General features: G+C 35.0%; 2 protein-coding genes across 3 annotated transcripts in view; both read right to left on the minus strand.

The window, feature by feature from the left end:
* Positions 1-2,692, minus strand: part of LOC140142988 (cathepsin L2-like) — a 58,584-nt gene extending 55,892 nt beyond the window's left edge. The window contains exon 1 of one of the 2 annotated variants that reach the window (XM_072165015.1): positions 2,582-2,692. The gene's annotated coding sequence lies outside the window, so the exon portion shown is untranslated. The remainder of the gene's footprint in view (positions 1-2,581) is intronic. The other variant, XM_072165016.1, reaches the window with a different exon arrangement.
* A 4,533-nt stretch (positions 2,693-7,225) lies between these two features.
* Positions 7,226-8,207, minus strand: LOC140142313 (uncharacterized). Its single transcript, XM_072164282.1, is given in 3 exon segments — positions 7,226-7,722; positions 7,724-8,141; positions 8,144-8,207. Coding segments are annotated over 3 exon segments (915 nt in total). The 3' UTR covers positions 7,226-7,289.
* Between the last annotated feature and the right edge of the window lie 6,607 nt (positions 8,208-14,814).

Here is a 14,814-nt window from a genome sequence, read left to right on the forward strand (position 1 = left end):
CATGTGGAAGACCAGTAAATTAAGGTGAAACTGTTTCTGCTATACGTGTCTGTCTATTAGAAAATTAATAATAAATGAAATAAGTCCTCAACTTTGCACAGGTGCTATCACACAAAGCACACATCACTCCGAACATTTTAAGCCGAAATGATGAGGTAACCACATCCTAACACAAGCCCCCACCCATACATGCATCATCATGTTACGTCTAAAAACGTGCAAAACTCTGCAAACTAACTCACAACTCCCCAATAAATGATTTCCCAAAAATGCAGATTAACGCTGTCCGGTCACCCATGTGTGTCCAAATTGCACATCTTGAATTGAGACCAAGACATGCTGTTATTTCAATTGTTATACCGTTCCGGTTGGTTTATTACCTACCATTGCCTACGAGATGCAGTTCTAAGGTGACAGAGGGACAGGTCTGCAATTCGATTCCACAACCATTCATACCTTTCATCTGTTTTATTGTATTATCGTGCGAATTGCTCCGTGGTACCTTACGGGTACCTGAATTTTATTTGAATGAAGATGACTCTGTCATGCTCGACGTCATATTGCATAATTTCTATACAGTATATGCAATAAACCAACCAGAACAGTATAACAATTGAAATAATAGGCAGTTCTAAGATAGGTTAAGAAGAATATAACGTCACAATTCTGTATTATTATTCAAGGTTGTAACGTGTGTCTATGCTGTCATGTAGGCCTACCTGGCAACAGACACGCCCCCGGTACAAACAGATGATATTTGTAGAAAAGCGTGATTATGACTAAAAACATTAAAAAATGATACTTTGAGGTATTGTTTTTTTAATTTTTGTATGGCAGATCATACATACACATGTGCTGAGGTCAAAAAGGTAAAAATTTTGTTTTTGACCCCTGACTCACCTGTCATTCCAAACAACCCCTTAAACATGTTTAATACACGCCTGCATTTGTAATGCTTGTCGGGGAGTAAACAAAATATTCTGTGTGCGTGGCCTGAACTAAAGGGCTGTAGTGCAAATCTGTCTATTTATTCAGCGTTTAGAGAATGTGTACCCAACCGTTGCTGTCAAAAGACCTTTGATTCTGAATACTTGTCCGAGTGTATGATGACATTGTATCATATATGCCTACTGCGGATGCGGTGGCATAGCATAATTCTCCACTGACGTATATAGAACATCATTAACAAACTTTAGTACTTCTCGGACCTAAAGATTATAAGAGATTATACACTTGGATGATGTTGTATTCATACTTGCATCTACCAACATCTACTGCGACGTCGCCCGAGGCTAGCCTTTCGAATATGCTTCTTGTGTGGCGTGTGTAAATAAACGAATTAGGTATGAAGCATGCACGCAAGGTTAACATCGTCAAACATCTGCGCATGTCCGTAGGTGTTATGCCAAGTATAAACTTTCATTTAACATTCTAACCAAGCACATGCACCTCAAATCTAACCTTCTACCTCTCTTCCGGCAAACATAGTCCAAGGGTCCCTTAAACGTACTATAGTAATAGACAAGTGAATATATGAATACAAAACCCACCCAAGTCCATACTTTGGCCAAATTGAGTTAAGCATGGGAAATTGTTGCTATATATAGGCCTGTCATATTTATGAAAGAACAACTAAAATTCATCCTCTGTGTTTATTGAGCATGTGAAAAATAGCATGTATGAAAGAACCACCAAAGTCCATGATTTGAGTCTTGGAACACATTGATTGAAATCCAGTATGTATAAAAGTCCACATGTAGCACATTCATTACTGGAGAGCGACTTTTGAAAAAAATGGGTTTAATCAAGGAAAGTGCGTGGTTTATATTACATGGCAGAATGCTTATCAACATTATACATACCTGTGTGTTTTATTTTGTATTATCTTACTAGTGGTAATCTCATTCCAACATTATTGTCTTTGTATATGATTCAAAAAACCACCCATGTCCAGCATTTAAAATGAACCCCACGAAGCCCCTGAAATGCTAATCGGCATACCTAATACAGTTTAATCTACTCATTTGCACGTATAACTTACCATATTGACCAGGTAAATCTAACTGAAGGAATTAAAATGATACACAGGTTGTTTCCTCGAAATCACTTCCCATGGACTTGGGTGGGTTTTAAATTCATGTATTCAAGATTTCAAGTGTATATCGTGTGTATAGGCTTTATTCCGTAATCAATAAGTATGATGAACAAACGCATTTCTCACAGATCTATTATAGGCATGGACTATGAATCCAAAGGTTGTGGGTTCAAACCCTGGTAGATTTTTAATCATAATAAATTTATTTTTCTTTTGATAATTAAGAGGAAATAATAATGGCAAACAATCCGTCTTATAAAACTGATCACAGCGCAATCTAGCCTCATATAAACACAGACAAATTAAAAAGTCGCCATTAGTTCCATCCCCATTTAATTAGAGTCTGATGAGTTTATGGCAAAATAATTTATATAATAATTTTCTATATTGAAAGATAGAAAGATTTGTGTATAGTATTTTGCCTTATATTGGCCTCATTAATTACTAAAATATCGTGCATTTGGCGATCAAATATGAAAATGTTACCTGGTTTACGGCACACAAAAACTTGTAGCAATTAATCTTCCCCTATTCTCGTTTGGCTACCAATGTCGTATACACACTAATGACGACAGAATACATACGTAGGCCTATAGCATAATGTAATTGATAGGATTTTCCGCTCCAAAAAATACCATGTTAAAGTTTACACCTATGAAACCCAGTACAAAAGATTTCAGTTTAGAGCAAAGTTCAAAGTGAAATTGGTGATCTGTACAGTGCAATAATTCTTTACAGGGTTTGTTTTTGTGTCAGTTCCTGCAGAACTGACACCTTCTAGTACAGGTTTGACGATCACGTGACAAATCGAATCTGTGACGTCAATATTAATATCGATATCAATTTAAGGCTGTTCTAGTTAAATTACATACTCATTGGCATTTTGGCTGTTCCATTTAATTTACATACTCAACATTTCCCTGTGCACTTAGTCCATGAATTGATCCTGATTTGCATTGTCGTATAGAGTTATATTTTTGTACACAACAGGGATGTTACTATTGTTTTAACTAAATGAAGCATACTTTTGCTTTTATCTTTCTTTGTCCTTTATTAATTATAAATTAGGTGATTTAATTAATATAATTCTTTGTTTCAGCGACCCAGGGTAAACAGACAAACAAAAATTGAACAAAAAGTACCCACATCCCTACATTTTATATCTCCCTGTGTTAAAGACAAATTTTATACGTCACATTTAAAATCATTTAAAATGACTTATAAATTGCCTTATGCTATAATGGGGTCTTATACATTTGTATTGTGTGAACTTTGTTTTTAAATGCCTTTGGCTTCCAGGTTAGTTTCTCGGAGCTGGTGAGGTGTATCTGGGTGTAACTTGGTAGGGTGGTGGTAAGTGGCTGCCCTAAGACTTGATGCATTTTTTGACGCAAAATATGCAAATTAGGTAGCTAATTTGCATATTTAACTTAAAATTGTTGTTGGTTTTTTTTTGCCATTTCGAAGAAATGGTGAGGCGTATAGGGATGTAACTTGATGAGGTTGTAGTAAGCGGCAGTTTCTCGGAGCTGGTGAGGTGTATTGGGGTATAACTTGGTAGGGTGGTGGTAAAAAGTGGCTGCCCTAAGACTTGATGCAATTTTTGGCGCAAATTAGGTAATTTGCATATTTAACTTTTTTTTTGTTGCAATTTCGAAGAACTTGATGAGGTTGTGGTAAGCGGCAGTCGTAAGATCCGATGCAATTTTTGTCGCAAGATATGCAAATTAGTCACCACATTTGCCTATTTTTTTATTTGTTGAATTGCTTTTGAACTGGTGAGGCATATAGAATTGTAATTTGGTGGGGTGATGGTTAAGAGCAGTCTTAAGATCAGATGCTATTTTTGTCACAAAATATGCAAATCAGCCACCTCATTTCCCTTTTTGTCTATTTTTAAAAACACTTTTTGCCATTTTTCGGAACTGGTAGGGGGTATATAGATGTAACTTGGTATGGTCGTGGTAAAAGGGCAGTCTTAAGATCCCACGTGATTTTTGTCGCAAAATATTCAAATTAGCCACCTCATTTGCATATTTGTTTATTTTTAAAAGGCTTTTTGCCATTTTTTGGAACTGGTGAGGCGTATAGAGATTTAACTTGGTGGGATGGTGGTAAGGGGCAGTCTTAAGATCCCATGTGATTTTTGTCGAAAAATTTGCAAATTAGCTACCTCATTTGCATATTTTTTATTTTTAAGCTAGAATAGAAGGCTGGCGCTGCGCCAAAACACGTATTAATGAACTACTACTAAATCATACTGCAGTTACTGTCCGTTTTCCTATACACAATACACAGTGCTCTCACCATTGACGCGTGACCTCTACAAACAGTGTATGTTATAGGTATATGGGCATTGCCTAGTTAACATCACTGTGTGAAAAATAACCGGCCAATATTTTAACTATTCTCCAAACTTCTAGCAAATTATAAGCTGATGTTAACTAGGCAAATGCAATATACTTCTTCATACACTATTTGTAAAGGTCGCGCGTCAATGGTGAGAGCACTGTGTATTGTGTATAGGAAAACGGACAGTAACTGCAGTATGTACTATACAAAAAGGGTGATAGATCGAATTTAGATAATTAGCGTCCTATCTCATTGCTCAATTATGACTATAAAATATGTACGATGGCTCTAGCACTGAGATTACACAAAGTTCTTGATAAAGTGATAAATCCGGAGCAAACAGGGTATGTGAATGGTCGTTTTAGTGGCCAAAATATTCGTCTGATAGAAGATGCGATAGAATTTTGTACGAATAATAAACAGGAGGGTGCAGTATTATTTGTTGACTTTCGAAAAGCTTTCGATACGCTAGAAATACCGTTTATTGATAAACATGATAAATGTTTAATCAAAATGGGTTTTGGTGAACAGTTCCGAAAATGGGTATCTACTCTATATTGTAACATTAATAGTTGTGCTTCTGTTATGGATGGTTATCCGAATCTTTTACAATCAGCAGAGGTATTAGGCAAGGATGTCCTCTCTCGGCCCTTTTATTCATAATAGCGGTAGAATTTTTATCTGGGGATATTAAACAAAACCAGCAAATACAGGGTATCGAAATTGGAAATGAGTCTGATTTAGAGATTAAGTTAGTCCAATTGGCTGACGATACTACTTTACTTGTCAGAAATGAAACATCAGTTTTGAAAGCATTGGAAGCAATTGAAAAATTTAGTGATTCTGCGGGAATTAGGCTTAACAAAAACAAAACAGAAGGTATTTGGTCGGGAGACAGTCCCCCTAACATTCCTCAAACAACTATCTCGTGGTCAACACAACCTATTAAAAGTCTAGGTATGTATTTTGGAAAAGATATTGAGAAATGTCATAAATTGATATGGTCTGAAAAATTAAAGAAAATGGAACTTGCTTTGAACGGATGGAAAGCCAGGCTATCATATTATGGTAAAATATCAGTTGTCAAGACTTTTGGTGTTTCACAACTACTATATTGTGCATATTCTATACATGTACCAGATTATGTGATAAAAGAAGCAAACAAAATGCTCTTTCAATTTATTTGGGGTTCAAAGAGGAAAAAAGTCAAAAGAACAACGATAACGGGATACATGGAATATGGTGGCTTGAAAATGATAGACCTGCAAAGCCAAATAAGAGCTCTAAAAATTAAATGGATTTCAAGATTACTTTGCGAAAATGATCATGGTATTTGGATAAAAATAGCAAAATTTTGGTTTAATCAAATAGGAGGCCTAGATTTTGTACTTAATTTGGAATGTAAGTCCTCTAATGTATCGGAAGTAACAAAAGAAAAAATTTCCCAAGTTCTACACAGAGGTACTAAAATCTTGGTTTATGTTGAAAAAAAAAGAATGCTGATGCCTCTTTACACGAAGCAAGAGTACTTCATGATCAAATAATCTGGTACAATAATGGTACATAAAATTTAGAAATAAGTTGCTTATGTTTAAGAAGTGGAAAGATGCTGGTATCATGTACTTAAGTGATATTGTAATCAATAATCGTTTTATAACTCTTTTTGAGCTAAGACAAATAGTTCGGTGTCCAAATGATGTTTTTAACTTACATACATTACTGACAGCAATACCAAAAGAATGGAAAACGTTAATTTTAAATAATCATGTAGATTTCAACAAAACAAAGGGCAATGATCGATTATTTCAAGTTGGGAAAACCAAACTACACATTTCAAAACTATCCACAAAACAAATATATAAACTTTTAATGCCATCAGAATGCGACCCAATTTGCGTTAAATATTGGCAAGATCACTTCAATTGTAATACAAGTAAATCATCTTGGAGACAAATCTTCACTTTTAAAATAAAAAATAGAATTCGAAACAATTGGACACTTTCAATACAACCTTTTATATAACCTAATACCGTGTAAGAAAAACCTATTGAAATGGAAGATTAGTAATTCGGACGAATGCTGTTTCTGCAATTGTCGTGAGGACTATGAACACTTTTTCATATCATGCAGGAAAAATACATCATTTTGGATTTTCTTTAAAGAATGCGTGTTAATTACAACACACACACATTTGAACGTGTCTCTAGAACATATTATTTATGGTTGGAACAAGAAAGACTCACATTTTGATTTTGTAAACCTGCTCTTAATTATAGCATCGTTTTCAGTTTACAAGGCCAAAATAAGATATAGTGAAACCAATATATTTACTCCTATACCACTGCTCTTTATTAATGAAGTAGAAAGATTGAATGAAATAACAACAAATGCAGAAAATGTGCCAACAATTATAAAAGAAAATCAAAATGTCTGGGATGAACTTAAGGTTCATTTGAATATACTGTAATAAGTTATACATAATGTTTTGATAATGTTAATTTACATGTCGTGGCTTTTGAGCCGCAATATTGTGGAATAGCAAGTTTTTGAGCTTGATATATAAACTAAATAAAATAAAGGCGTTTCGCCAACCTCACTGAGGTATAAAGAAAAAAAAAAAATTGTGTACATTTAAACAACTAAAGTTAAACAACCCATCCAGATGTTTAAAATATGTTGTTTAAAAAATTGTTTAAAATTTTAAACAATTGGATGTTTAAAGTTTAAACAACCCAAGGTTGTTTAAACTTTGAACAGAAGTTGTTAGAGTGACCGGCGTAAACAGTGTTGTTTAAAAAGTTGTTTAAAATATTTTTTACTGTGTAGGCATCGCTGTCTAATCTTATGGTTTCAATCTCAAGTCATACATTTTCTGATAATATGGCATAGAATGATCAACACACTTTAGTATGTCCTCTGATAAATCTTCACGTTTCGGCATCTCTGTAGGTGGGTGAAATCGTGTACTCTTCATCGCTACATCATAGTAACCACCTGCCTCATGCAGATTCCCCAATAGAAGCTCTCTTGCTCCTCTCCAGGACTTTATGATCTCTGTACCTGAAGGCCACTCTAACATTTTCTCGCTGAAGGGAATACCAAGCTGCTCGCAGTATTGCCGCATGATGGATGTGGGATTCGTCAACAAATCGTCCGCGTCGATGATGATGGGATTCGATTCAAGTCCACGTTCTTGGACATAAGTCATTAATTCGTATTGCTCCTGAAAACAATAGTTTTTAGCAAGCATTGGAGGCTGAAGATCACAAAATCTAAACTCTTTCGTGCCTGTAATACTTTCCATTAATTTGCCCAGCATTTTTTTTGTAAGAAGGAAACACACGATATGGATTTCGGATAAGAAATGTGTGACGGTACCCCTTTGGCAGTAATTCATACTTAGCATCAAGAGCGTAGGCCATATCTTTACAGAACACAAGCTCCTTGTCGGGATAATCAACCTCCATTTCGTCTTTAAGAAATTTATAAGTACATTGAGCAACGTTGAATGCCATGGGAAATTCCACCTTGATTTTATTCAGTTCCTGGTGATGCTGGCCTAAATTGTCATCAGCTATAAAACTACCAGGTGGTGCTGGTTGCCTATCCGGACCAAAATGGAAGGCACAGACAAAAGGTTCGTGTAAGATTTGCGTATTTGGTAGGAAACTAAAACATTTCTGAAACACGGTGACGTTGATCGAGGCATCGTCCATAAGATTACGCGACGCGGCGTAGTGGTCGATTTGGATGATGCCATGTTCATCTTCACAGTCTGTTGAAAAAAAATATATAAAAGAATGAGTAATGTTTTCATTCATAATTATTTTATTTGCATTAAAAGAAAAACAAAAGTTTGTCACTCAAAAACAAAAAACAAACAAAAATGCCCGTGATGCAAAGCACATACGCAGAGGTTGTTTAATTTTTAAAATATAGTAGGGCTAAGCCTGCACAGCTTTTTTGTTAAATGTTTTAGAGATTTTTTTTTTGGGGGGCTAATCCAAGTACACACAATAATAAGTATGATGAATTATGGAATTTGATTGGGTGAAAAGACAAAGGCGCGGCTGCATGGGACAGAGGAGCGTCGACAGAGTTCTAAGCCGTGTTTTAGTTTAGTATATGAAGAAGAAGGTAGATAAGCCTACCTATAAGATCATAGCCGTCTGTTCAAGCCTCAGGCACACTTACCACATAGACATAATATGCCTATTAGGGCCTACCCTGGGTTTTGATCCCCCCCCCCCCCCCAATCTATAAGCCCAATCTACTTTGACTTTCAGTTTCGGAAAAAAGAGTGAATATTCAATCTGGGTTTTTTTTTTTCGATAATAAATTCATTATGCGCTATCATTATGTCCCACTCGAGCGCTATATCAGGCTATATACGCACGTGACATTACCCCCTCAGTCACAAAAATTACAAATTCGTGTACGTTATAAAATATCGTGGATGTCTCTTTTAAAGACAATTCTTGTTTAGTATCGAGCCATAAATATCTGTACAAAGTCGAACAAATGACCTTTACGCTATTTGGTTTACACGTTCTTTGCGTGTGAAATTTTTTTAAAAGCCTTGTTTCTAGTCAAATTAATACAAAAAACGGGAATAAAAATCATGCTTACCTGCCGGACTTCGGTGAAACAAGGCTTCAGAGCGTGATATTTTTTGAAATTCTGATTTTAATAAGGCAACCGACAGTAGGCCTATTTTCATGGAGTGATATAGATAATATGATTAATATCTCGTCAAATAATCTGAACTTGACCGGAAAAATAATATAGAATATTGGATAATTATGGCAACAAAGGTCAGTGAGTACCGTATGTTAATAAGGCTTTGGAGATAATAGTTTTACGTAAGGCTGATGGGATAAAATTACTGGTTTGGTTCTCGTCCCCTCAATTTCTAGGATTTTTCAGATTTATTTTTTTAAACTTTGAAAAGAAAAATATCCTAATTTAAAAGTTGCCCTTCACAGCGATCAGTACGTGGTTATTACGCAAACATTGTGGCACGTAAGACCCTCCATTATCTTCGCGCTGACTTCAAATCAATACAAATAGCTGCAACTTTTAAATTCTGGCATTTTTCTTTCAAAATCACTGCTGTGTTGCTAATATTGAACAAAATTTGACAAATGGGGTATCACAATGCGCGTAAATAAATGTTGAAATCTTGTGAACACAATTGTTAGTTCTGACGCTATTGCCGAGTTTATAACAGCTGCGTTACTTTTTGTGCAGTCTTTATTAAAAAACTATTTTTGGGCGGGTGCGGCGTGCCGCACCCGCCCTATATTCTCTGACTATTGACCTACTTTTTCACATGCCGCAGTGTTGAGAAAATATTCGTGCCGGTTATATCCCAAACACCCACAGAGGTGATAGTTTACGGCGAGTTTTGTAATTATTACTTGATTTTGATATGTAAGTAATACGATAAAGTCGTCATAGGCAGTAATGTGTTTGTATTAAAAGAAATAACAAAAATAATTATTTAAGTAATAGAAATACTATTTGGAAATTGCAGCAAGATTTGCAGATGTTTTTATTTGAACAGTACCAGTTCACCAGTTTTGCTAGTTTTCCTAATCTTTGGGCTAAATTAATAGCTTCGTGAAGGTCATATATATTATTTTATACTAACAGCTTTCGTATGTACCTAAATACAGCTTGTATGTGCACTGTGTTCAGTGTGTACATAGGCTATTTACTTTTCAAATCTTATGACAAATTATGCTTGTATAAGGTATTATAGACAATAGACAAATTATTAGTATGCATGTGCACCAGTAGAAATGGCCCAGGTTGAATAAAATAAATAAACATATATGAATGAATATTTTATTCCCTGGATTATTTTTGTTGGGACAAAATAATGATATAGTTTGACGCTTTGAAATACAGTTATGTTAATCATAATAAAGTTACAAAGTTAAAAATAATATCGAAATATTGTAAAATCAAACTTTTCCCCTCATAAGTTGTATCAAAACAACATATTGAGGAAATTGATATGACAGATTTTTAAACATTGATATGGAAAGATACCCCAGCCCTGTTGTCTCACCAGAGAAGATGAGCAGAAGTCTTTCTATCTGATGATAAAAAAATTCTAGGTATGATTACGAAAATGTTTTAAATAACTATTATCTACAAAAGTTTTATAACAATGTTTTATATAAAAAGTTAACATAAAACGTCTTCTGTTATGATGTGAAGGGTTAATATAAAAACAGGGAAAATATCTGTTCCAACTGACCAGCAGAGAACAAAGGATAAGCAATAGATAAGATTAAAATCAGGAAAATATATGACACAACCTCAATGGGGAATAACAAACGTATAAACGTATAAAGTTAAAAACTCTTTTAACTTTGTTTATACGTTTTGTGTTATTCCCCCATTGGAAATCGATGTTGTGTCATATTTTCCCTGTTTTTAATTGTGAAGACTTACTCATTCTTTCATTTCTCTTGACAATTTTTCATTTGCCCGCCCTATTCCTTTTAAAGGAATTTTTATTATTGCTACTAAATACTATGGTAGTTAGTGCTAACTGAAGGATTATGATTTAACTACATCTCATTTGCCGATGATAATATTGCTTTAATCCACAAAAAATGGCGCTGTTTTTTCCTGAAATCGGCAGTAACACACATAGTAGGCCTATGACTACTAATTGGAAATAAATTGCACTTTACAACTTATTATTATTTGTATGAAAAATTTATTTACTTTCAAAAAACACTAGACATTATTTATTATACAACTCAAATATGGTTCAATAAACATGATATAGTCACTTTACAATCATTTTAAAATGTTTTTTCTTTACAAAATTTACCGTCAAGATTTTTCATTTCAACTTTACAAAATATTTGCACTGGATTTAGAAAAGGGGTTGAAATATTCTCTACGTTCTTAAGATGCAAAAGGAAGAACCTTGTATACAAGATGCAACATCTAATATCCCATAACATGGAAATGTGGGTCTGCTTTCTTGCAACTGTTTTAGGAACATCTTAAATGATTAGAGGAGGTCATGTGATCAATCGTCGTACGACAATGAAACAACACAATATTACCACCATTGTTGTATCAATTTTGACCTTTCGTATTGAAGATATGGATTTTTTTCCAGAACACCAAAAAAAGGGTCTTTTGGGGAAAAAATCCATATCTTCAATATGAAAGGTCAATATTTTCAATTGATCGTCGGCTTTTCCTCCCAGCTACATACACTTTAAGAATATATCATTAGATTTATAAACTTTACTTCGAGGACTGTTATATATCAAAAATGTTGAAAATATCAAATTTTAATAATTTGTCATAAAATTTGTATTATATCGCGAATTAAAAAAAGAAGAAAATTATTTGATATCAGAAAGGCATTCTTCGTATTCAGAATGCAATTCGATATGTCTGATGTGCTCTCATGTCCCACAAAAAATACTGTCAAAACGCTCATTCCAGACTTAGATGTTCATTAATTAACTTTTACACATTTCAAACATGTTTTATGGTTCAGTGAGTAATCATATAGCCATTTATGAAATTTTATTCATCAACAAAAGTTGCACTTTTCTAATTAGCTTATTGTATGCATTAAAATGCGTGAATTTAACAGGTTTTTCGTTCTAATTAAACTTATTAGGAAGGAACAACTGTAACTTCAATGATAAATATTGTGATCATTGATTAATTTAACCAATGGACCAACAGATTCCTGGTTAGATCTTTTATGCTGGATCCCTATACACTTGTTTCATTGGTCATGTGGCCGTTATCAAGACTCAACATGTTACAAGCGGACAACACCACCTTAAAGGACTTTGCAGCAAATTCTGCAGCATGCGAGGAACCAGCTTGACCAACAACAGAGAAGAACGATGCTTGGAAGCCATCGCCCATGAAGGAAGGCCTATTCATTATTGAAAGACATTAATAAGCTGCAGCATTCATTTAAATTTATTCACTGAACCGTAAAAAATGTTTTTGAATGTGTAAATCAGGAAAAGCTTAAATTTAATTAAATTTAATTATGCTTCTTTTTGATTAAATTACTCACTTTAAAGGGAAAAAATTGTCAAACACAAACTGAAGCATAAAGAGCCTATGTAGAAAAATGCCGAAAATTTTATAAATGGTTGCATTTTGGAACGATGATGATAAAAAGTAGCAACAGAAACGAGCTCACTTGATGGATAACTAATTAGTCTATGTTCAAAACTTTAAAACAAGAGAATTGACCAAGCCGTTTTTGAATTATACCAAAATGTCTTAGGGGGACTTACTTTTTGGAACCGTTTATGTACATCAGACTATTCTATTAAGGTCATCGTTATAGAAATAATTTTAATACACAGGGCACGGTACGGTAAGAAATACAATTGGTTGGGTTTTCTAAATTGAGTGATACCACTGTGGTGATACCATGGAGCTATCATCCGTGGAGGCGCAATAGATTACGTAACGCATTGTTCCTTTGTACCGATTTGATTTTCCGACAAGGTATTCATCCAGGGGTATCTTTTGTTCAGTACAAAAGGGTTCCGCCATTAAATCGATAACTAACCTGACATTAACGCTGACAGGCTACTGTCAATAAGTGATCAAAAGAATGTCATGCGAAAGCGCCCAATTGAGTGAGAGGTACCTTATGTTGTCATACAACCCACGGGTGTGATTGAAGCTGAACATACACGAGGCAAGTTCAATTGCCAGGCCCATTATTTAGCTCACTGACCATGAAGCTCAGCAATTGGTCAAAATACACGGAGCAATGTGGGGCCTTGCAATTCCTTGAGCATGGGCATATATTTGGGGATATACTCAAAACATAGTGGTTAATGATTTTCATAATCATATCAAAATGGCTCCTGTGTTGTACAGACAGCAAAAGATCATCATCCTGTCCTGTATTATCTACACAACTTACCATAAAGAAGAGACGGAGAATGAAAACAAAAATCCAAACAGCAACAACAACATATGAATACATGAATACAAAACCCACTCAAGTCCATGGGAAGTGATTTTGAGAGAAAAACCTGTGTATCATTTTAATTCCTTAAGTTAGATTTACCTGGTTAATATGGTAAGTTTTACGTGCAAATGAGTGTATTAAACTGTATAAAGTATGACGATTAGCATTTCAGGGATTTTATAGGGTTCATTTTAAATTTTGGACTTGGTGGTTTTTTGAATCATATACAAAGACAACAACGTTGGAATGAGATTACCACTAGTAAGATAATACAAAATAAAGCACACAGGTATGTATAATGTTGATAAGCATTCTGCCATGTAATATAAACACACACGTTCCTTTATTAAACCAATGGTGAATCAAGTTGGTCCCTACATTTCCCACATGAATGCATTGACCAGCTGGTGTTTCCGATCAGCTGATTGGCTGGAGGAGGTTAGATTGCATGCAACAACCTTGAAAGTAGAGCATGTCTCTACTTTTTTGGATGTTGCTCGGGGTATCAATTTCAACTTGCAAATCCAAAATACACGGCGCAATCTTGTTGCAAGGTGCTCCAAAGTGGTCTGCAACAGGCAATTGCTTGGGAAATTGCCTTGCGCATGTTCAGCTTGAATCTTCGCCAGCACACAAAAGCACACTTTACCGTCGATGTATAATTATTTACTACATATACGCTGGCGAAGTTACGTAATTGATCGGATTAATTACCATAGCAATAGGTGAAAACAATTTTGAACATATCGCGCTGCACTACAAGCAGGTTACACTCATCACCTGTGTATGTCTACAGTCATAGATTGAATACAATACTGGTCTTTTCAAAGATACTAATCTTACAGGTGCAAGTGATCAGCATGATATGGTTCAATGCAGAGGTACCGCGTGAACGTATCAGTGCAGCGCGGTATATTCAAAAATTGTTTTCACCTATTGCTATGGTAGTTAATCCGATTATTACGTAACTTCGCCAGCGTATACCCACATTAATTTAGGCACCTCATTTAAATAAATTCAATAGAGTTGCTGATCGATTACCCGTAACAACGTGTCATGGCTGCTAGGCTCGTTTTATCTTTTCAGTTTCCGTAAGTCCGCAAGGGATTTAGTAAGTTTACTGTAACATGACTTCATTGTTAACTTTGAAGTACCAATCAGCTTATTTCAAAAGAGGCAGTTGCTTATGTCAATAAAAGCGGGAGAGACGGTGACATCCCGCTATCTCTAAGGTCCGCTATCTCTAAGGTTCGCTATCTCTAAGGTTCGCTATCACTAACGTGTAAAGTCTATGGAGATCAGAATCCCGCTATCTCTAATAGAGAAAAGGGTTCGCTATACCTAAAAAAAAGGTCCGCTACTTCTAAGG

Source organism: Amphiura filiformis, chromosome 20 (assembly GCF_039555335.1).
Source record: "Amphiura filiformis chromosome 20, Afil_fr2py, whole genome shotgun sequence".
Lineage (NCBI taxonomy): Eukaryota > Metazoa > Echinodermata > Ophiuroidea > Amphilepidida > Amphiuridae > Amphiura > Amphiura filiformis.